The 25,928-nt window shown below is 36.1% G+C and overlaps 1 protein-coding gene across 1 annotated transcript in view; it reads right to left on the minus strand.

The window, feature by feature from the left end:
- The window catches only part of LOC130681274 (bromodomain adjacent to zinc finger domain protein 2B-like), a 106,306-nt gene that overhangs the window by 62,809 nt on the left and 17,569 nt on the right, over positions 1-25,928 (minus strand). The window contains exons 3-4 of the mRNA XM_057493911.1: positions 22,649-22,741; positions 22,473-22,534 (exon numbers count right to left, since the gene is read on the minus strand). Coding sequence (XP_057349894.1) covers positions 22,473-22,534; positions 22,649-22,741 — 155 coding nt within the window. The remainder of the gene's footprint in view (positions 1-22,472; positions 22,535-22,648; positions 22,742-25,928) is intronic.

The following is a 25,928-nucleotide window of genomic DNA, read 5'->3' on the forward strand; positions in this document are numbered from 1 at the left end:
TTCATTTCTAAAGTATAGATTACACTTAAGATATACAAAAAATTCTTAAATCGTAACAGTATGTCAGGCTTTCTTCTTCAAACTCTGTAAAAATTCTGAAATAATTTGAGTGTTATTTTACCTTAAAACTTAATTACAGAAAAGTGATGTTAGGTCATTTGTTGTTTGTTCTCTGATTTTTTAAAGTAAAACATGATCAGTGTAGGAAGTTTAGAAAAACGGGATAGATTTTAACAATAAAGGTTAAAGGACAAATAAGTAACATTTTAAAATGCACGTGTCTACTTTATTTGAAGTTTCTTTTGTAATACTTAAAATTTGAGATAAATCCATTACTTAAATAACTTAAATGAAAAATTAAACCCGATTTAACCTACTGTGGTTAAATTCAAGGTTTTTTTCCCTAATATAATAGAAACATAACCTTTCATGAAGCACATCCTGAATATCAAGCTCATGCTATCAAATTTGAGCTTTATAATCTTCAAGTCATTAACTAGTAGCTTCGTAATTATCTACTAGTAATTGCCAATGTACTTTAATATTTTCAATTTGGAGGGTTTTAAAATTAATTTGAAATGGGTAAGGGAATATGTGTATATGTTTTTAGAAGGAAAAGATCTGTAACTGTGAAAACCTCAGCTAACCGCCTTGCTCAGGGAATAAGCCAATTTTTATGGCAACAGTTTCCTGAACAGCTAAGGGTTTGGGTTATAGTAATTTTCAACATTAAAAAGCTTGTTTTGGACAAAAGTACTTTGGGTAATTTTGAGACATATACATGTACAGCTTAGACACAGTACACTTAACATAATTTGGCTTTTTCTTGAGGACTTGGGCAGTTATTCTTGACATCAGTTACTATACTACACAGTTTGATAACAGAAATGCCTTTGGGCCCGTAAGGTGTTGAAAATTGCTTCCTATTTAACTACCAGATTACAGACTGTTGCTAGGCTTTGGAGTTTCTGTTTATCCTATTTTCCCTTGCTGTCTTTTAGCTATTCCTTTTGCTGTTGCCAGCATGTCCTTGAGCCCTATTCTGTCAGCCCAGTTCTGCTGAACTCAGAAAACAAACCTGGTTAAAATATTTCCACATTAAACACTTACTTTTACTTTTGTCATGTTTTATTTCTAAATGAAAAGCAGGTATCTAACTATAAGACTTAATGACATTTTGAAAAGTTAAGAGCGTGAGTTTTAGCATATGATCTTTATGACTATATTGGCTATTGAGAGGTTTCCCCTTTCTTTTTTTTCCTTTACTTATTTCCTGGATTTTTACTATTAGGATTAGATAAACTTGCTAAGTATGGTTCAGAGAGGTCCTTATTCTATACATTATGTTTACAGATAACTTGTGATGGATATGTTAATTTGTATGAGTGAGAGAACAGACTGATAAAATTTTCATTTTTCAGACTTTAAAATACATGGCTATATTACTTTAATCATATGAAATTTAAGAATTCTACCTCTAGAATTTGCTGGGCTCGAAGTTCTTTTTCCATTCTGATTTGTTGTATTCTCTTAATTCTTTCCTACAGGAAAAATTATGACAATTTTAGATAATTAACTATCTAGGTGGAAGGTATTTAAGTGGAATCAAATAATGAAAGATGTAAGTACAGATTTACCAAAGGTTGCCCATGCTCGATATAAATTTTAATTATTTACTTTAACATTATATACATGCCACCTGTCTTAAATTGCTATGACTTTATAAAATGTCTCAAAACAATTTTAAAATACAAATGCTAAATAAGTATATAGAAACAACATAAACCAAGCTGGTTAAACTCAAGTCTTTATAAATATTTGCAAGTACAAGTAATACTCATTCGGAAATAAATATTGGACAGACAAGTAGGATAAAACAGTCTATCAGGAAATCAGGACACCTAAGGATAGTCCTGAGTTACTGTCACTCATTGCATGAACTTGAACAAATAGAACTACTCTTGCATAAAATAGGGGAGGCACTTGCTCTTTTTCTCACTGTCACAAATAAATTAAAAATGCTTAAAGAAGTGCACAGAACATCGTGATTGTACGAAGTACCAACAACTGCTGTAACATGATAAATGACATTTCTTTCAATAAATGCAGCAGGCCAAATACAGAAATAATTTGTAGTAAATTATAAGTGGTGCTCAAATTCTCTAAATGTCATGTACTAGCTATTGTTTGAATTCAGCAATCTAAATTTTGATAATGTGACATTTCCATTTTAAAAAACCATTCCATATGCTATAAGTACATCGTTAACAATTTTTAATTCATATATCCCATTGAAAGTCCCAAATTGGCACTGATGAGGATACTTTTAAAAGAATACACCTAAATACCCATACTTGCAAATTGCAGCTCTCCTAGGACTTTCAGAGTAAACACATTTTATACTACCGTTTACTACAATACTAACCCCTATTTCCAATGCTAGTTGTACCTTTTGAAACTATACTTTAATACATTTTTATTTCTTTTTTTCAATTGATGTGATTGATCCCCTGCAGGATAATGAGATTTCTGGAATTTCTGTTGTGATTTTAGAAGACTGATCACATTGTATGGTTTTGCTGATTGTGATCCTAGGTTTTGAATATTATAGCTTGACAAAAATAAACATACAAGTGTATCTTTTGTTTTATTTACAAGTGTTAGAGAAGGTTGCACTGGATACACATTTGAAATATTTCTTTAGATTTAGAACTTCAGACCTAAGTATACTTTGAATTTAATCTTTAATCAAGTCAACAAAAGGCATTCATTATTCTCTTAAGCACAGAAATAGGTATAGAATCTTGGCCTTTACTCACCCAGTGTAGAGCTTCCTATTAGTCTGAGAGATTTATATGGATATACGAAAATATACTTGGTAGTGCTTTCATTAGCAATAGCAGAGATAAGCATTATTTATAAATCATTAGAGTGGAAGGAGCCAAGATGGCGGTGTGAGTAGAGCGGGGAAACCTCCTCCAAAAACCACGCATATTTTCGAAAATACAACAAATATGACTATCCCTAAAAGAGAGACCAGAAGATACAGGACAACAACCATGCTACATACACACCTGCGAGAACCCAGCGCCTCCAAAGGGGGTAAGATGGAAGCCACAGCCCGGCGGAACACGAGTGCCCCTCACACCAACTACGGGCGGGAGGAGAGGAGTCAGAGCGGGGAGAGAGAGGGAGCCCAGGACTGCTAAATACCCAGCCCCAGACATCCGCACCAGGAGCACAGACACACAGCGTGTGGCGAGCTGGATACTAGAGAAACGGGAAAGTAAAACCTGCGAGCTGTCCCCACAGCCAGAGTCCCTGGGACAAAGAAAAGCGAGTGCTTTATGAAAGTGTTCAAGGGACAGTATCCTCACAGGTGGACGGAACAGCCCCGGCGCAATCAGCCCAGTAACTGGGAATTCTGGGGAACTCCGGGCGCCCCAACCCCCTGGGTGGCAGCGCTACTCGGAGGCCCCTCACGGTGACAAACAGCCTCCCTCCCATTTCCCCTCCGACGTGGCTCCGCCATAGCAGAACAGCAGCCTGAGGCCGGCCACTCCCACGGCAGCAGAGCAGAGCTTCCTCCACAAACCGCCGGGCAAGAATAAGAAACCCTGTCTGCGCACAGCTGAACAGCACAAGCCGCTAGGGGTTGCCGTTTACCCAGGAGAGGAAGGCCACAAACCAGCAAGAAGGGACCTTCACCCAGCCGACATACACGCCAGCTCCCCACAACTATTTCCATCGACATGAAAAGACAGAAGAATTTGATACAGACCGGACTAACCCAGACATCCATCCCTGAGAAGGAACCTGGGGAGATAGACCTAACCACTCTACCTGAAAAATAATTCAAAATAAAGGTCATAACCATGCTGACGGATCTTCGGAGAAATATGCAAGTGCTAAGGCATGAAGTCTGGAGGGAGATTACAGAAATAAAACAATCTCTGGAAGGACTTACGAGCAGACTGGATGAGGTGCAAGAGGCCTTTGATGGAATAGAAATCAGAGAACAGGAACGGAGAGAAGCTGACGCAGAGAGAGATAAAAGGATGTCCAAGAATGAAAGAATATTAAGAGAATTGTGTGGCGTGGCCAAACAAACGGAACAATCTTCAGATTATAGGGGTACCAGAAGAGGAAGAGAGAGAAAAAGGGACAGAAAGTGTCCTACAAGAAACAATTGCTGAAAACTTCTCCAAAATGGGGGAGGAAATAGTTGCTCAGACAACGGAAGCACACAGAATTCCAAAGAGGACAACACCAAGACACATAATAATTAAAATGGCAAACATCAATGACTAGGAAGAGTCTTAAAGAGAGCTAGAGAGAGGGAAAAGGTCACCTACAAAGGAAAACCCATCAGGATATCATCAGACTTGTCAGCAGAAACCTTACAGGACAGAACAGAATGGCATGATATATTTAATGCAACCAAACAGAACGGCCTTGTACCAACAATACTCTATCCAGAACGATTATTATTTAAATATGAAGGAGGGAGTAAACAATTCCCAGACAAGCAAAAGTTGAGAGAATTTACCTCCCAGAAACCACTTTTACAGGGTAATGTACAGGGGCAGCTCTAGATAGGAGCATTCCTAAGGCTAGACAGATGTCACCAGAGCAAATAAAATCACAGCAGAGAAAGCAGACGAACCAAATACTAACTAAAGGCAAAAGATAATATAAACTACACACAAAAGCAGTTAATGGAAACACAAAAGAGCACAGAATAAAACACGCAAAATATAAAGAATGGAGGAGCAGGAATAAGAAAGGAGAGAAATAAAGAATTACCACACAGTGTCTGTAACTGCTCAATAAGCAAGTGAAGTTAGGCAGTAAGATACTAAAGAAGCAAACCTTGAACCTTTGGTAACTACAAATCTAAAGCCTACAATGGCAATAAGTACATATCTTTCAATAATCACCGTAAATGTAAATAAACTGAATGCAACAATCAAAAGACACAGAGTAATACAATGGATAAAAAAGCAAGACCCATCTATTTGCTGCTTACAAGAGACCCACCTCAAACCGAAACACATACAGAGACTAAAAGTCAAGGGATGGAAAATGATATTCCACGCAAACAACAGGGAGAAAAAAGCAGGAGTTGCAGTACTACAAGCAGACAAAATAGACTTAAAAATAAAGAAAGTCACAATAGATAAAGAAGAGCATTACGTAATGATAAAGTGGTCACTGCAACAAGAGGATATAACCATTAAAAATATTTATGCACCCAACACAGGAGCACCACCATATGTGAAACAAATACCAACAGAACTAAAAGGAGCATATAGAATGCAAAGCATTCCTTTTGGGAGACTTAAATACACCACACACTCCAAAGGATAGATCTCCCAGACAGAAAATAACTAAGCATACAGAGGCGCTGAACAACAAACTAGAACAGATGGACCAAATAGACATCTATAGAACTCTATATCCAAAAGCAACACGATACACATTCTTCTCAAGTGCACATGGAACATTCTCCAGAATAGACCAAATACTAGGCCACAAGAAGAGCCTCAGTAAATTCAAAAAAATTGAAATTCTACCAACCAACTTTTCAGACCACAAAGGAATAAAACTAGAACTAAATTGTACAAAGAAAGCAAAAAAGGCCCACAAACACATGGGGGCTTAGCAACGTGCTCCTAAATAATCAATGGATCAACAACCAGATTAAAATATAGATGAAGGAATATATGGAAACAAATGACAATAACACAATGCCCCAAGTTCTGTGGGATGCAGCAAAAGCAGTCTTAAGAGAAAGTATATAGCAATCCACCATATTTAAAGAAGGAAGAAAAATCCCAAATGAACAGTCAAATGTCACAATTATCGAAATTGGAAAAAGAAGAACGAATGAGGCCTAAAGTCAGCAGAAGGAGGGACATAATAAAGATCAACGAAGAAATAAATAGAATTCAGAACAATATATAGAAAAAAAAAATCAATGAAACCAAGAGATGGTTCTTTCAGAAAATAAACAAAATAGACAAGCCTCCAGCCAGACTTATCAAGAGAAAAAGAGAATCAACACACACCAACAGAATCAGAAACGAGAAAGGAAAAATCACGATGAACCCCATAGAAATACAAAGAATTGTTAGAGAATACTATGAAAACCTGTATGCTAATAAGCTGGAAATCCTAGAAGAAATGGACTTCTTAGAAAAATACAACCTTCCAAGACTGACCAAGGAAGAAACACAAAATCTAAACAAACCAATTAAAAGCAAAGAAATTGAAGCGGTAATCAAAAACCTTCCCAGGAACAAAACCCCGGGCCAGATGGATTTACTTCAGAATTTCATCAGACATACAGAGAAGAAATAATACCCATTCTCCTTAAAGTTTTCCAAAAAATAGAAGAGGAGGCAATACTCCCAAACTCATTCTATGAAGCCAACATCACCCTAATATCAAAACCAGGCAAAGACCCCACCAAGAAAGAATATTACAGACAAATATCTCTGATGAACGTAGATGCAAAAATACTCAACAAAATACTACCAAACCAAATTCAAAAATACATCAAAAAGATCATACACCATGACCAAGTGGGATTCATCCCAGGGATGCAAGGATGGTACAACATTCGAAAACCAACCAACATCATCCACCACATAAATAAAAAGGACCAACACCACATGACGATCTCCATAGATTCTGAAAAAGCATTCGACAAAATTCAACATCCATTCATGACAAGAACTCTCAACAAAATGGGTATGGAGGGCAAATACCTCAACATAATAAAGGCAACATATGATAAGCCCACAGCCAACATCATACATAATAGTGAGAAGCTGAAAGCTTTTCCTCTGAGAGCGGGAACAAGACAGGGATCCCCATTCTCCCCACTGTTATTCAACATAATACTGGAGGTCCTAGGCACAGGAATTAGACAAAACAAAGAAATACAAGGAACCCAAACTGGTAAAGAAGAGGTTAAACTGTCACTATTCGCAAATGACATGATACTGTACAAAAAAAACTCTAATATGCCCACACCAATATGCAGGTTTGATGCAATCCCTACCAAATTACCAACAACATTGTTCAACGAACTGGAACAAATAGTTCAAAAATTCATATGGAAACACCAAAGACCCCGAATAGCCAAAGCAATCCTGAGAAGGTAGAATAAAGTGTGTGTGTGTGGGGGGAATCTCACTCCCCAACTTCAAGCTCTACTACAAAGCCACAGTATTCAAAAACTGGACAACTACATGTAAGGGAATGAAACCAGATTATTGTCTAACCCCATAAACAAAAGAAATCTCAGAATGGATCAAAGATCTGATTGTAAGTCATGAAACCATAAAACTCTTTAAAGAAAACATGGGCAAAACTTTCTTGGACATAAACATGAGCAACTTCTTCATGCACGTATCTCCCCGGGCAAGGGAAACAAAGGCAAAAATGAACAAGTGGGACTATATCAAGCTGAAAAGCCTCTGTACATCAAAGGACGCCATCATTAGAACAGAAAGGTACCCTGCAGTATGGGAGAATATATTAACAAATGACAGATCCTATAAAGGGTTGACATCCAAAATATATAAAGAGCTCACGCACCTCAACAAATAAAAAGTGAATTATCCAATTAAAAAATTAGTAGAGGAGCTGAACAGACAGTTCTCCAAAGAAGAAATTCAGATGGCCAACAGACACATGAAAAGATGCTCCACATCGCTTGTCATCAGAGAAATGCAAATTAAAAGCACGAGATATCACCTCACCCAGTACCGATCGCCACCATCCAAAAGACAAACAACAAATGTTAGCGAGGTTGTAGTGAGAGGGGAAGCCTCCTACACTGCTGGTGGGAATGTAAATTAGTTCAACCATTGTGGAATGTAGAATGGATGTTCTTCATAAAGCTCAAAATAGACAAACCATTCGACCCAGGAATTCCACTTCTAGGAATTTACCCTAAGAATGCAGCAGCCCAGTTTGAAAAAGACACATCCACCACTATGTTCATCACAGCACTATTTACAATAGCCAAGAAATGAAAGCAACCTAAGTGTCCATCAGTAGATGAATGGATAAAGAAGAGGTGGTACATATACACAGTGGAGTATTCTTCAGCCATAAGAACAAAACAAATCCTACCATTTGCAACAATATGGATGGATCTAGAGGGTATTATGCTCAGTGAAATAAGCCAGGCGGAGAAAGACAAGTAACAAATGACTTCACTCATATGTGGAGTATAAGAACAAAGAAAAACTGAAGGAACAAAACAGCAGCACAATCACAAAACCCAAGAATGGACTCACAGTTACCAAAGGGAAAGTAACTGGGAAGGATGGATGAAAAGGGAGGGATAAGGGCAGGGGAAAAATAAAGAGGGCATTACGATTAGCATGTATAATGTGGGGTGGGGGACCGGGGAGGGCTGTGCAGTGCAGGGAAGACAAGTGGTGATTCTACAACATCTTACTATGCTGATAGACAGTGACTGGAAAGGGTTTTGTGGGGGGGACTTGGTGAAGGAGGGAGCCTAGTAAACATAATGTTCTTCATGTCATAGTGGATTAAGGATAACAAAATAAATAGAAAAAGGTAAGAACTATGACTGTCCTCAACATTTACCTGTTTTCGTTTCTCAGCCTCCAAAAATTTGGCTTTTGCAGCTTCTTCCTTCTTTATCCTCTTAGCCTGTGCATATAAAATAGGTCTCAAAGTCATGCAACAGCACCACCACAAACTGAATATAATCCTAGACCTGAAAATGGGGCTCCATGCCTCGCAAGGTACAATACAGTATGTAACATGTATGTAGACAATTACAGATTTCCCCTCAGTTTGTTACGTTTAACGTACTAATTTCATTTCTAAAGTATAGATTACACTTAAGATATACAAAAAATTCTTAAATCGTAACAGTATGTCAGGCTTTCTTCTTCAAACTCTGTAAAAATTCTGAAATAATTTGAGTGTTATTTTACCTTAAAACTTAATTACAGAAAAGTGATGTTAGGTCATTTGTTGTTTGTTCTCTGATTTTTTAAAGTAAAACATGATCAGTGTAGGAAGTTTAGAAAAACGGGATAGATTTTAACAATAAAGGTTAAAGGACAAATAAGTAACATTTTAAAATGCACGTGTCTACTTTATTTGAAGTTTCTTTTGTAATACTTAAAATTTGAGATAAATCCATTACTTAAATAACTTAAATGAAAAATTAAACCCGATTTAACCTACTGTGGTTAAATTCAAGGTTTTTTTCCCTAATATAATAGAAACATAACCTTTCATGAAGCACATCCTGAATATCAAGCTCATGCTATCAAATTTGAGCTTTATAATCTTCAAGTCATTAACTAGTAGCTTCGTAATTATCTACTAGTAATTGCCAATGTACTTTAATATTTTCAATTTGGAGGGTTTTAAAATTAATTTGAAATGGGTAAGGGAATATGTGTATATGTTTTTAGAAGGAAAAGATCTGTAACTGTGAAAACCTCAGCTAACCGCCTTGCTCAGGGAATAAGCCAATTTTTATGGCAACAGTTTCCTGAACAGCTAAGGGTTTGGGTTATAGTAATTTTCAACATTAAAAAGCTTGTTTTGGACAAAAGTACTTTGGGTAATTTTGAGACATATACATGTACAGCTTAGACACAGTACACTTAACATAATTTGGCTTTTTCTTGAGGACTTGGGCAGTTATTCTTGACATCAGTTACTATACTACACAGTTTGATAACAGAAATGCCTTTGGGCCCGTAAGGTGTTGAAAATTGCTTCCTATTTAACTACCAGATTACAGACTGTTGCTAGGCTTTGGAGTTTCTGTTTATCCTATTTTCCCTTGCTGTCTTTTAGCTATTCCTTTTGCTGTTGCCAGCATGTCCTTGAGCCCTATTCTGTCAGCCCAGTTCTGCTGAACTCAGAAAACAAACCTGGTTAAAATATTTCCACATTAAACACTTACTTTTACTTTTGTCATGTTTTATTTCTAAATGAAAAGCAGGTATCTAACTATAAGACTTAATGACATTTTGAAAAGTTAAGAGCGTGAGTTTTAGCATATGATCTTTATGACTATATTGGCTATTGAGAGGTTTCCCCTTTCTTTTTTTTCCTTTACTTATTTCCTGGATTTTTACTATTAGGATTAGATAAACTTGCTAAGTATGGTTCAGAGAGGTCCTTATTCTATACATTATGTTTACAGATAACTTGTGATGGATATGTTAATTTGTATGAGTGAGAGAACAGACTGATAAAATTTTCATTTTTCAGACTTTAAAATACATGGCTATATTACTTTAATCATATGAAATTTAAGAATTCTACCTCTAGAATTTGCTGGGCTCGAAGTTCTTTTTCCATTCTGATTTGTTGTATTCTCTTAATTCTTTCCTACAGGAAAAATTATGACAATTTTAGATAATTAACTATCTAGGTGGAAGGTATTTAAGTGGAATCAAATAATGAAAGATGTAAGTACAGATTTACCAAAGGTTGCCCATGCTCGATATAAATTTTAATTATTTACTTTAACATTATATACATGCCACCTGTCTTAAATTGCTATGACTTTATAAAATGTCTCAAAACAATTTTAAAATACAAATGCTAAATAAGTATATAGAAACAACATAAACCAAGCTGGTTAAACTCAAGTCTTTATAAATATTTGCAAGTACAAGTAATACTCATTCGGAAATAAATATTGGACAGACAAGTAGGATAAAACAGTCTATCAGGAAATCAGGACACCTAAGGATAGTCCTGAGTTACTGTCACTCATTGCATGAACTTGAACAAATAGAACTACTCTTGCATAAAATAGGGGAGGCACTTGCTCTTTTTCTCACTGTCACAAATAAATTAAAAATGCTTAAAGAAGTGCACAGAACATCGTGATTGTACGAAGTACCAACAACTGCTGTAACATGATAAATGACATTTCTTTCAATAAATGCAGCAGGCCAAATACAGAAATAATTTGTAGTAAATTATAAGTGGTGCTCAAATTCTCTAAATGTCATGTACTAGCTATTGTTTGAATTCAGCAATCTAAATTTTGATAATGTGACATTTCCATTTTAAAAAACCATTCCATATGCTATAAGTACATCGTTAACAATTTTTAATTCATATATCCCATTGAAAGTCCCAAATTGGCACTGATGAGGATACTTTTAAAAGAATACACCTAAATACCCATACTTGCAAATTGCAGCTCTCCTAGGACTTTCAGAGTAAACACATTTTATACTACCGTTTACTACAATACTAACCCCTATTTCCAATGCTAGTTGTACCTTTTGAAACTATACTTTAATACATTTTTATTTCTTTTTTTCAATTGATGTGATTGATCCCCTGCAGGATAATGAGATTTCTGGAATTTCTGTTGTGATTTTAGAAGACTGATCACATTGTATGGTTTTGCTGATTGTGATCCTAGGTTTTGAATATTATAGCTTGACAAAAATAAACATACAAGTGTATCTTTTGTTTTATTTACAAGTGTTAGAGAAGGTTGCACTGGATACACATTTGAAATATTTCTTTAGATTTAGAACTTCAGACCTAAGTATACTTTGAATTTAATCTTTAATCAAGTCAACAAAAGGCATTCATTATTCTCTTAAGCACAGAAATAGGTATAGAATCTTGGCCTTTACTCACCCAGTGTAGAGCTTCCTATTAGTCTGAGAGATTTATATGGATATACGAAAATATACTTGGTAGTGCTTTCATTAGCAATAGCAGAGATAAGCATTATTTATAAATCATTAGAGTGGAAGGAGCCAAGATGGCGGTGTGAGTAGAGCGGGGAAACCTCCTCCAAAAACCACGCATATTTTCGAAAATACAACAAATATGACTATCCCTAAAAGAGAGACCAGAAGATACAGGACAACAACCATGCTACATACACACCTGCGAGAACCCAGCGCCTCCGAAGGGGGTAAGATGGAAGCCACAGCCCGGCGGAACACGAGTGCCCCTCACACCAACTACGGGCGGGAGGAGAGGAGTCAGAGCGGGGAGAGAGAGGGAGCCCAGGACTGCTAAATACCCAGCCCCAGACATCCGCACCAGGAGCACAGACACACAGCGTGTGGCGAGCTGGATACTAGAGAAACGGGAAAGTAAAACCTGCGAGCTGTCCCCAGAGCCAGAGTCCCTGGGACAAAGAAAAGCGAGTGCTTTATGAAAGTGTTCAAGGGACAGTAGCCTCACAGGTGGACGGAACAGCCCCGGCGCAATCAGCCCAGTAACTGGGAATTCTGGGGAACTCCGGGCGCCCCAACCCCCTGGGTGGCAGCGCTACTCGGAGGCCCCTCACGGTGACAAACAGCCTCCCTCCCATTTCCCCTCCGACGTGGCTCCGCCATAGCAGAACAGCAGCCTGAGGCCGGCCACTCCCACGGCAGCAGAGCAGAGCTTCCTCCACAAACCGCCGGGCAAGAATAAGAAACCCTGTCTGCGCACAGCTGAACAGCACAAGCCGCTAGGGGTTGCCGTTTACCCAGGAGAGGAAGGCCACAAACCAGCAAGAAGGGACCTTCACCCAGCCGACATACATGCCAGCTCCCCACAACTATTTCCATCGACATGAAAAGACAGAAGAATTTGATACAGACCGGACTAACCCAGACATCCATCCCTGAGAAGGAACCTGGGGAGATAGACCTAACCACTCTACCTGAAAAATAATTCAAAATAAAGGTCATAACCATGCTGACGGATCTTCGGAGAAATATGCAAGTGCTAAGGCATGAAGTCTGGAGGGAGATTACAGAAATAAAACAATCTCTGGAAGGACTTACGAGCAGACTGGATGAGGTGCAAGAGGCCTTTGATGGAATAGAAATCAGAGAACAGGAACGGAGAGAAGCTGACGCAGAGAGAGATAAAAGGATGTCCAAGAATGAAAGAATATTAAGAGAATTGTGTGGCGTGGCCAAACAAACGGAACAATCTTCAGATTATAGGGGTACCAGAAGAGGAAGAGAGAGAAAAAGGGACAGAAAGTGTCCTACAAGAAACAATTGCTGAAAACTTCTCCAAAATGGGGGAGGAAATAGTTGCTCAGACAACGGAAGCACACAGAATTCCAAAGAGGACAACACCAAGACACATAATAATTAAAATGGCAAACATCAATGACTAGGAAGAGTCTTAAAGAGAGCTAGAGAGAGGGAAAAGGTCACCTACAAAGGAAAACCCATCAGGATATCATCAGACTTGTCAGCAGAAACCTTACAGGACAGAACAGAATGGCATGATATATTTAATGCAACCAAACAGAACGGCCTTGTACCAACAATACTCTATCCAGAACGATTATTATTTAAATATGAAGGAGGGAGTAAACAATTCCCAGACAAGCAAAAGTTGAGAGAATTTACCTCCCAGAAACCACTTTTACAGGGTAATGTACAGGGGCAGCTCTAGATAGGAGCATTCCTAAGGCTAGACAGATGTCACCAGAGCAAATAAAATCACAGCAGAGAAAGCAGACGAACCAAATACTAACTAAAGGCAAAAGATAATATAAACTACACACAAAAGCAGTTAATGGAAACACAAAAGAGCACAGAATAAAACACGCAAAATATAAAGAATGGAGGAGCAGGAATAAGAAAGGAGAGAAATAAAGAATTACCACACAGTGTCTGTAACTGCTCAATAAGCAAGTGAAGTTAGGCAGTAAGATACTAAAGAAGCAAACCTTGAACCTTTGGTAACTACAAATCTAAAGCCTACAATGGCAATAAGTACATATCTTTCAATAATCACCGTAAATGTAAATAAACTGAATGCAACAATCAAAAGACACAGAGTAATACAATGGATAAAAAAGCAAGACCCATCTATTTGCTGCTTACAAGAGACCCACCTCAAACCGAAACACATACAGAGACTAAAAGTCAAGGGATGGAAAATGATATTCCACGCAAACAACAGGGAGAAAAAAGCAGGAGTTGCAGTACTACAAGCAGACAAAATAGACTTAAAAATAAAGAAAGTCACAATAGATAAAGAAGAGCATTACGTAATGATAAAGTGGTCACTGCAACAAGAGGATATAACCATTAAAAATATTTATGCACCCAACACAGGAGCACCACCATATGTGAAACAAATACCAACAGAACTAAAAGGAGCATATAGAATGCAAAGCATTCCTTTTGGGAGACTTAAATACACCACACACTCCAAAGGATAGATCTCCCAGACAGAAAATAACTAAGCATACAGAGGCGCTGAACAACAAACTAGAACAGATGGACCAAATAGACATCTATAGAACTCTATATCCAAAAGCAACACGATACACATTCTTCTCAAGTGCACATGGAACATTCTCCAGAATAGACCAAATACTAGGCCACAAGAAGAGCCTCAGTAAATTCAAAAAAATTGAAATTGTACCAACCAACTTTTCAGACCACAAAGGAATAAAACTAGAACTAAATTGTACAAAGAAAGCAAAAAAGGCCCACAAACACATGGAGGCTTAGCAACGTGCTTCTAAATAATCAATGGATCAACAACCAGATTAAAATATAGATGAAGGAATATATGGAAACAAATGACAATAACACAATGCCCCAAGTTCTGTGGGATGCAGCAAAAGCAGTCTTAAGAGAAAGTATATAGCAATCCACCATATTTAAAGAAGGAAGAAAAATCCCAAATGAACAGTCAAATGTCACAATTATCGAAATTGGAAAAAGAAGAACGAATGAGGCCTAAAGTCAGCAGAAGGAGGGACATAATAAAGATCAACGAAGAAATAAATAAAATTCAGAACAATATATAGAAAAAAAAAATCAATGAAACCAAGAGATGGTTCTTTCAGAAAATAAACAAAATAGACAAGCCTCCAGCCAGACTTATCAAGAGAAAAAGAGAATCAACACACACCAACAGAATCAGAAACGAGAAAGGAAAAATCACGATGAACCCCATAGAAATACAAAGAATTGTTAGAGAATACTATGAAAACCTGTATGCTAATAAGCTGGAAATCCTAGAAGAAATGGACTTCTTAGAAAAATACAACCTTCCAAGACTGACCAAGGAAGAAACACAAAATCTAAACAAACCAATTAAAAGCAAAGAAATTGAAGCGGTAATCAAAAACCTTCCCAGGAACAAAACCCCGGGCCAGATGGATTTACTTCAGAATTTCATCAGACATACAGAGAAGAAATAATACCCATTCTCCTTAAAGTTTTCCAAAAAATAGAAGAGGAGGCAATACTCCCAAACTCATTCTATGAAGCCAACATCACCCTAATATCAAAACCAGGCAAAGACCCCACCAAGAAAGAATATTACAGACAAATATCTCTGATGAACGTAGATGCAAAAATACTCAACAAAATACTACCAAACCAAATTCAAAAATACATCAAAAAGATCATACACCATGACCAAGTGGGATTCATCCCAGGGATGCAAGGATGGTACAACATTCGAAAACCAACCAACATCATCCACCACATAAATAAAAAGGACCAACACCACATGACGATCTCCATAGATTCTGAAAAAGCATTCGACAAAATTCAACATCCATTCATGACAAGAACTCTCAACAAAATGGGTATGGAGGGCAAATACCTCAACATAATAAAGGCAACATATGATAAGCCCACAGCCAACATCATACATAATAGTGAGAAGCTGAAAGCTTTTCCTCTGAGAGCGGGAACAAGACAGGGATCCCCATTCTCCCCACTGTTATTCAACATAATACTGGAGGTCCTAGGCACAGGAATTAGACAAAACAAAGAAATACAAGGAACCCAAACTGGTAAAGAAGAGGTTAAACTGTCACTATTCGCAAATGACATGATACTGTACAAAAAAAACTCTAATATGCCCACACCAATATGCAGGTTTGATGCAATCCCTACCAAATTACCAACAACATTGTTCAACGAACTGGAACAAATAGTTCAAAAATTCATATGGAAACACCAAAGACCCCGAATAGCCAAAGCAATCCTGAGAAGGTAGAATAAAGTGTGTGTGTGTGGGGGGAATCTCACTCCCCAACTTCAAGCTCTACTACAAAGCCACAGTATTCAAAAACTGGACAACTACATGTAAGGGAATGAAACCAGATTATTGTCTAACCCCATAAACAAAAGAAATCTCAGAATGGATCAAAGATCTGATTGTAAGTCATGAAACCATAAAACTCTTTAAAGAAAACATGGGCAAAACTTTCTTGGACATAAACATGAGCAACTTCTTCATGCACGTATCTCCCCGGGCAAGGGAAACAAAGGCAAAAATGAACAAGTGGGACTATATCAAGCTGAAAAGCCTCTGTACATCAAAGGACGCCATCATTAGAACAGAAAGGTACCCTGCAGTATGGGAGAATATATTAACAAATGACAGATCCTATAAAGGGTTGACATCCAAAATATATAAAGAGCTCACGCACCTCAACAAATAAAAAGTGAATTATCCAATTAAAAAATTAGTAGAGGAGCTGAACAGACAGTTCTCCAAAGAAGAAATTCAGATGGCCAACAGACACATGAAAAGATGCTCCACATCGCTTGTCATCAGAGAAATGCAAATTAAAAGCACGAGATATCACCTCACCCAGTACCGATCGCCACCATCCAAAAGACAAACAACAAATGTTAGCGAGGTTGTAGTGAGAGGGGAAGCCTCCTACACTGCTGGTGGGAATGTAAATTAGTTCAACCATTGTGGAATGTAGAATGGATGTTCTTCATAAAGCTCAAAATAGACAAACCATTTGACCCAGGAATTCCACTTCTAGGAATTTACCCTAAGAATGCAGCAGCCCAGTTTGAAAAAGACACATCCACCACTATGTTCATCACAGCACTATTTACAATAGCCAAGAAATGAAAGCAACCTAAGTGTCCATCAGTAGATGAATGGATAAAGAAGAGGTGGTACATATACACAGTGGAGTATTCTTCAGCCATAAGAACAAAACAAATCCTACCATTTGCAACAATATGGATGGATCTAGAGGGTATTATGCTCAGTGAAATAAGCCAGGCGGAGAAAGACAAGTAACAAATGACTTCACTCATATGTGGAGTATAAGAACAAAGAAAAACTGAAGGAACAAAACAGCAGCACAATCACAAAACCCAAGAATGGACTCACAGTTACCAAAGGGAAAGTAACTGGGAAGGATGGATGAAAAGGGAGGGATAAGGGCAGGGGAAAAATAAAGAGGGCCTTACGATTAGCATGTATAATGTGGGGTGGGGGCCCGGGGAGGGCTGTGCAGTGCAGGGAAGACAAGTGGTGATTCTACAACATCTTACTATGCTGATAGACAGTGACTGGAAAGGGTTTTGTGGGGGGGACTTGGTGAAGGAGGGAGCCTAGTAAACATAATGTTCTTCATGTCATTGTGGATTAAGGATAACAAAATAAATAGAAAAAAGTAAGAACTCTGACTGTCCTCAACATTTACCTGTTTTCGTTTCTCAGCCTCCAAAAATTTGGCTTTTGCAGCTTCTTCCTTCTTTATCCTCTTAGCCTGTGCATATAAAATAGGTCTCAAAGTCATGCAACAGCACCACCACAAACTGAATATAATCCTAGACCTGAAAATGGGGCTCCATGCCTCGCAAGGTACAATACAGTATGTAACATGTATGTAGACAATTACAGATTTCCCCTCAGTTTGTTACGTTTAACGTACTAATTTCATTTCTAAAGTATAGATTACACTTAAGATATACAAACAATTCTTAAATCGTAACAGTATGTCAGGCTTTCTTCTTCAAACTCTGTAAAAATTCTGAAATAATTTGAGTGTTATTTTACCTTAAAACTTAATTACAGAAAAGTGATGTTAGGTCATTTGTTGTTTGTTCTCTGATTTTTTAAAGTAAAACATGATCAGTGTAGGAAGTTTAGAAAAACGGGATAGATTTTAACAATAAAGGTTAAAGGACAAATAAGTAACATTTTAAAATGCACGTGTCTACTTTATTTGAAGTTTCTTTTGTAATACTTAAAATTTGAGATAAATCCATTACTTAAATAACTTAAATGAAAAATTAAACCCGATTTAACCTACTGTGGTTAAATTCAAGGTTTTTTTCCCTAATATAACAGAAACATAACCTTTCATGAAGCACATCCTGAATATCAAGCTCATGCTATCAAATTTGAGCTTTATAATCTTCAAGTCATTAACTAGTAGCTTCATAATTATCCAGTAGTAATTGCCAATGTAATTTAATATTTTCAATTTGTAGCGTTTTAAAATTAATTTGAAATGGGTAAGGGAATATGTGTACATGTTTTTAGAAGGAAAAGATCTGTAACTGTGAAAACCTCAGCTAACCGCCTTGCTCAGGGAATAAGCCAATTTTTATGGCAACAGTTTCCTGAACAGCTAAGGGTTTGGGTTATAGTAATTTTCAACATTAAAAAGCTTGTTTTGGACAAAAGTACTTTGGATAATTTTGAGACATATACATGTACAGCTTAGACACAGTACACTTAACATAATTTGGCTTTTTCTTGAGGACTTGGGCAGTTATTCTTGACATCAGTTACTATACTACACAGTTTGATAACAGAAATGCCTTTGGGCCCGTAAGGTGTTGAAAATTGCTTCCTATTTAACTACCAGATTACAGACTGTTGCTAGGCTTTGGAGTTTCTGTTTATCCTATTTTCCCTTGCTGTCTTTTAGCTATTCCTTTTGCTGTTGCCAGCATGTCCTTGAGCCCTATTCTGTCAGCCCAGTTCTGCTGAACTCAGAAAACAAACCTGGTTAAAATATTTCCACATTAAACACTTACTTTTACTTTTGTCATATTTTATTTCTAAATGAAAAGCAGGTATCTAACTATAAGACTTAATGACATTTTGAAAAGTTAAGAGCGTGAGTTTTAGCATATGATCTTTATGACTATATTGGCTATTGAGAGGTTTCCCCTTTCTTTTTTTTCCTTTACTTATTTCCTGGATTTTTACTATTAGGATTAGATAAACTTGCTAAGTATGGTTCAGAGAGGTCCTTATTCTATACATTATGTTTACAGATAACTTGTGAAGGACAAGTTAATTTGTATGAGTGAGAGAACAGACTGATAAAATTTTCATTTTTCAGACTTTAAAATACATGGCTATATTACTTTAATCATATGAAATTTAAGAATTCTACCTCTAGAATTTGCTGGGCTCGAAGTTCTTTTTCCATTCTGATTTGTTGTATTCTCTTAATTCTTTCCTACAGGAAAAATTATGACAATTTTAGATAATTAACTATCTAGGTGGAAGGTATTTAAGTGGAATCAAATAATGAAAGATGTAAGTACAGATTTACCAAAGGTTGCCCATGCTCGATATAAATTTTAATTATTTACTTTAACATTATATACATGCCACCTGTCTTAAATTGCTGTGACTTTATAAAATGTCTCAAAACAATTTTAAAATACAAATGCTAAATAAGTATATAGAAACAACATAAACCAAGCTGGTTAAACTCAAGTCTTTATAAATATTTGCAAGTACAAGTAATACTCATTCAGAAATAAATATTGGACAGACAAGAAGGATAAAACAGTCTATCAGGAAATCAGGACACCTAAGGATAGTCCTGAGTTACTGTCACTCATTGCATGAACTTGAACAAATAGAACTACTCTTGCATAAAATAGGGGAGGCACTTGCTCTTTTTCTCACTGTCACAAATAAATTAAAAATGCTTAAAGAAGTGCACAGAACATCGTGATTGTACGAAGTACCAACAACTGCTGTAACATGATAAATGACATTACTTTCAATAACTACAGTAAGCCAAATACAGAAATAATTTGTAATAACTTATAAGTGGTGCTCAAGTTAGTTAAATGTAATGTACTAGTTATTGTTTGAATTCAGCAATCTAAATTTTGATGTTACATTTTCATTTTAAAAAACCATTGCATATGCTATAAGCACATCGTTAACAATTTTACATTCGTAAATCCCTTTGAAAGTCACAAATTGGCACTGACGAGGATACAGTTTAAAAAAATACACCTAAATTGCCCTACTTGTAAATTGCAGCTGTCCTAGGATTTTCAGAACCAACACATTTTATACTACTGTATATTACCATACCCACCCCCATTTCGAGATGCTAGTTGTACCTTTTGAAACTATACTTTAATACATTTAAATTTCTTTCTTTGCAGTGATGTTATTAATTCCCTGCAGGGATCCAGCGCAGGATAATGAGATTTCTGGAATTTCTGTTGTGATTCTAGAAGACTGATCACATTCTATGATTGTGCTGATTGCGATCCTAGATTTTGAATATCATAAGCTCACCAAAAATAAACATACAAGTGTATCTTTTATTTCCAAGTCTTACAGAAGGTTGCACTTGATCCACATTTGAAATATTTATTTAGATTAGAACTTTAGACAAAAGTATACTCTGAATTTAATCTTTAATCAAGTCAACAAAAGTCATTCATTATTCTCTTAAGCACAGAAATAGGTATAGAACCTTGGACTGAACTCACCCAGTGTAGAGCTTTGTTTTAGTCTGAGTGATTTATATAGATGTACATTGGCAGTACTTTCATTTGGAATATCAGAAATAAACATTATTTATAAATTATTACGATATGTGTTCACCTTGTAATACTGAGTATCCATCCAATGAACTGGGCATTTTATATAAAGTAGCTAATTGATCATTTAAAAAAATAACAATACAGGAGTTGAAATTATCTTCTTTTCACCTAAGAGAAAATTGAAGCTCGTAGAAAATAAATATTTTGCCTATAGTCACACAGTGAGTGCAGAGCCCTGGTCAGTTCCCACTGCCTCTGCTCCTGCTTCATAACAATGCCCCCTGACACTTCCGGAAAACTGCCTTGAGGACTGTCGGCTGGTATTTTTGGCCCACTAGGTGGAAAAAATAATCTCGAGGATGAGAAACACATGCTATTATTTTAATTATTTCATTCTAGATCTACTGCAAACTTTAAAATAGACTCTGCACGACTTTAATTTACTTTGCTGGCAATTAGGAATAAGTCAGATGGTAATCTAAGACTAGTCTCAGAGAAGCATCTTGATCAATGTCTAATAGCAGGTCACTTGTATTACTGCTCCTGGAACGTTGGAAAATCAATTTTTTTTTTTTGATGAGTAGCACACTATGTAGGCTTAGGTCACACAAAGCCTAATTTGAAATGCTAATGGCATACAACTGGTCTCAAGCCATTAGGAAATTGGATAAACTATTAAAAACTGTAACAGAAACAACAGTATTTCAGCTTCAAAGGAACTTATTTTCACATATACTCTAGTAGGCAGTAAATATTTACAGTATTTTAATAAATATATTCATCACACTATATATTTTAAAGTCAACCTTACAGTGCCTTTAGCAGTTACAATTAACAAACTAAGAAAACAATTCAAGTTTACATTAAATTACAGTTAGGGAGTAGACCAAACATTTTGATGTTTTATGTCTATCTTTTAGAAAGCAAGCATTTGCTTTGTGCCAGTCACTGTGGTAGGCACTTTACATTAATTCAATTTTCACATAATACAATTGTTTTTCTTTTGCAGTGGAGGAAATCAAGGCTGAGAGGTTAACTAATTCATCTACGGTCATAAATTATTAAGTAGGAGAGCCGATATTTAACTCTACAAATTACCTACATGCATGACTACAAATTCTAAATTCTCTATCTCAATTCTACATCAACTCTAATCATACTGCTTTAGTCAATACTGAAAGTATTTAAGTAAATGTATTCATTCCATTATTAGAGATAACCACATCAAAAACAAACCAAGCCATTATTTAGCAGCTTGTCTATATAACAACTGACTCAGAAATAACTACTTGCAGTTTAAAATTTTTTAAAGAATAGTACTTCCCCCCATTTCCTTTTTGCTTTAATAGTTCGATGAGTATGTGGAGATAGGAGAGCAGTTTACACATTCCCATCTTAAAGGAAGTTCAGTATATTGCCATGTAGGCTTTATGTGTAAGAGTTAAAAAATTATTTCACCTACCTTATACTTAATTTTAAAAACTACACAGAGGAGAGCACTGGATAAAACACTGGATATGCGAAAATAATGCTTTCTCATTTTCGGGGATAATTTTTAAACATTCAGAAGCAATGGGACCAAATCTTCAAAGTTGTTCAAGATGTTAATTTATATTCAGGCGATCAGGATACTAAAAGTACTTACATAATTGTATTGTTTGGTATCATTTCTTTAGAGACTTGGTTTAAAATTGAGGTGAATTTTAAATAAAGGAAGATGATAACTCTCTAAATAAGATATATAACAAGTATGAAAGTTATTTCAGAAATCAAAATAAGAATAATGTACATATATACATAAGTAAATCGACTCCCAAAGTACCACCTATGTTATAAAACCGGTTGAGTGCATGAACATACCTGTTGTTTCATAATCTTTATCTGCTCTTTTTGCTGTCGCTTCTCCTCAGCAGCCATTATTGCTATGATGAAAAGCCAAAACACAGGTATCGTCAGAAAAGGAACAAAGAAGAGAAGCCTCCTGTGAACTCCCAGTACTCACTCTTCAAGTTTATGTTTTCGTTTAACTCACTCACCTTGTTGTTTTTTAGCTTCTTTGGCAATGTGAGCCTGTTCCTGCTTTTGGAGTTTTCTCAAAAGCTTTATTTGTGCTGCTTGTTGGGCTTTTTCTGAAAAACACAAAATTTCAAGGAATACTTTTAACAACTTTACCTGTTAACCTAAAAACAATTATCTATGTGAATGGCATCATGTAAAGGACATACTTTTTAAGAAAATTTTTTAGATACCAGGTAGAAAAATGGTGTGGCAGAAAATACCACGCTTACTTCCTTTAGAAATTGCCCAACTTTTTCATCACATACAGCCCCATACACAGAAGCACACAAAAATGATGCTTCTCTTAATCCTCATCACAGAAGCTAATTTAAGTACTTTTTTTTTCACATTTCACATAATCCCTGTTTAGGAGGAAACTAGCTGCTAATATGGAAAAAGAATGATTTAGCTTTAGTCTTAAAAATAACAATAAAGCAAAAGAACTCAAAATAGAATACAAAGCCCCCCCTCCAAACATGGTATTTCACTCAGCTATAAAAATGGTAGTTTCTGAATCCAGTGATAATTGCATTTATGAAACAGAGGGACTAAATCTAAATAAAAACAATACAGAATATCAACAAGGTTTAAGGACAATCTAGTTCTCATTATTTTCAAGGACAAATGTATGAAACTGGGAGAGATCTACATACTTAGTGGCCCCAATTCCTCATTCCTCCCTTTATCCATGTTACTTGCAAACGGGACTTTGCAGTTCCTTTCATCAAGAAGTGAAATCTACTTTCTTGTCCCTTGATACTAACTTCAGACACGTGGTCTTTGGACACCAGGATGTTAGCAGTTGTAACTGCAAGTGCATGTTTCAGAGTGTACTCTGAACTTGTACAAGTGTAGTTTCACTCTTCTGTCTTGACCTTTATCATCAGGACATGTTAAGGCTACGCTGCCAGAGGCTGGAACACAGGGAGTCAGCTGACTCCACACACGTGAACAAAGCCAGGTAAGATCAGTAGAGCTGCCTACCTTACCTGCGGTGGACTCTATCAGCCTGACCGATTACCACGTGGCATTGTTCACCACTGAGTTTTGCGGGTGCTTGTTTCCCAGCATTACTGTGGCAATAGGTGACTGATACAGAAAGCTTGTAATGTCATGCTTTCTTCTGCTGGCAAACTTGGTCAGAATACTTCTAACTATAAAAGTGGTCTATCATAACATCATTTACAAAATCACTCTAGAATACTTAACATTAGATATTGCTTTAAATTTTGTAGCAGATGAAGAGTTTTAAGAAACCTATATATTATATTCTCACTAGTAATGAATATGCTCGAATAGAACCCAAATCACTTGAACTCTACTAATAATCATTTATTGACCTGCCATATTAAATGTACATGATCTTGTTTAATCTTCATAACAACCTTACAGGATATGCAACATTACACACAGTTACAAATGAAATAACTAAGGCTCATAGAGGTTAAATTGCAGAGCCAAGATATAAACCCATGTCTTTCTGACTCCAGGTCTATATATGCTACTAGTCCTATGAACCTTTAAGAAAATTTAAATGCCTTGAGATTTTAAAAAGGACTGAACCATAGTGTTCTGCGACAGCTGAGAAACTCTGTAATGTATATGGTATGTATTTCTGTGTGAATTTATCAGCAATTTCAAACTCTACACAAGTGCACAGTTAACTTTTATTTTTAAACCCTTGGGACAGAAAAACACAAAAAAGTTCAACTCGCTATCTTTTCACTTGAGCAAGGAAGACATAACTTTGGTAAGTCATTAAAAATTCATATAGCTTAAAATTTTTTATTATGAGCAGTTAGAGAAGATGGGAAAAATAGGTTAAAGAATCAGGCACACTATGGAGGAAGTACGAGAAGTTAAGAGGCACAGAAACTTCACCCAGGCTCTGAGGAATGAGCTACTACCAGCATCTCATTTATTTGGTTTATGACTGTTGAATATATTATCTGTGATGACTAACTTTTGAAATGGTAACTTGACAAGTATCTTTTATGCTTTAGGAAATTACTTTCTTAGATATCAAAAAGAAAAGTTTACTTTTCAAATAACGTGTTTAAACTTGTCTAAACCAGAATGTATCTAACAATTGGCAGCACTTTCCTTCTGCAGTGGCCTATCTTAAAACAATGAATCATTGTACAGCAATGGCATTTCAGATTCTATGATCAATAAAATTGACTGGTATATTAGTAGATATATTAGAGCATTTGAGATATTAACAGTATTGGCCAATTAACAAGCTAATTTGTTTATATAGTTTGAAAGTCTTTTTTATATGCAAACTGTCAGATTCTTATCTCTATTCTGAGAAGATAGAGGGCTCTCATTTCACATTCAAAATCCACATTTTATTTTATTGTTCTAAACCTTCCTTCAAATTAAGTCGCTTTACAAGCCTAGATGAGTCCAACTAGGATAACAAAATATGACAGAAACTTCTAGAATCTCCTCTGACAACACCCCAAAGCGTTAATGTAGAAGTCTTTCAGAATAAAAGGGGTCACAAGGTGACTCATTTCTACTTTCTTTCCTTCCCAAGAAAGAACATGCATATTATACCAAATATACTTGTATATATTAATAACATTTACTTACATTAACTATTTGATATTTATATACATGTTGAGAAAAAACATGTACATAGGTCAAAGGTAACATAACTTACAAAATGCAATATAATAGAAGGGAGAGCTACGTCATAGAATACAGACCAATTTGAAATCTAAAACGGGAGAAAACACTGGGCAAAAGTTGAGTGATTACCTTCTATTTTCTTAAAATAAAATTAGTTAATTTTGCAAATCTGAAGTTGCCATTTTGAATACCATGTATGAATGGTACTTGTGATAGACATGCAAAACAGGCGTGAAAATCCCTTGCTTTGGTTATCAGTTAATTTCAAGCTTTCCTATTTTATGTAAAAAATGAACACTTCCCACTATTATACATTCTTCAGAAAAGTCAGTGGTTTATTGACAATACTAATTTTAAAAATTCATCATGTATGTATATATCTTCATATATTAACATTTTTTAAACCTCCTCTACTAACTATTTAGGAGAGATTAAGGTCTTAATAGTACCCCAATGAAATAACATATAAAGTACTAAATTAACGTACTAAAGGAGACAAAGACTTACAGGACATTAAGTTACAGGCCAGGCAGTTAACTTATATGCCACTGGTGGAAGTATGAATTGGAACAACCTCTTTGGAGACAATATTTGCCTGCTTTCTACCAAAATTGAAAATGC

The sequence above is a fragment of the Manis pentadactyla genome, chromosome 16, assembly GCF_030020395.1.
Source record: "Manis pentadactyla isolate mManPen7 chromosome 16, mManPen7.hap1, whole genome shotgun sequence".
NCBI lineage: Eukaryota > Metazoa > Chordata > Mammalia > Pholidota > Manidae > Manis > Manis pentadactyla.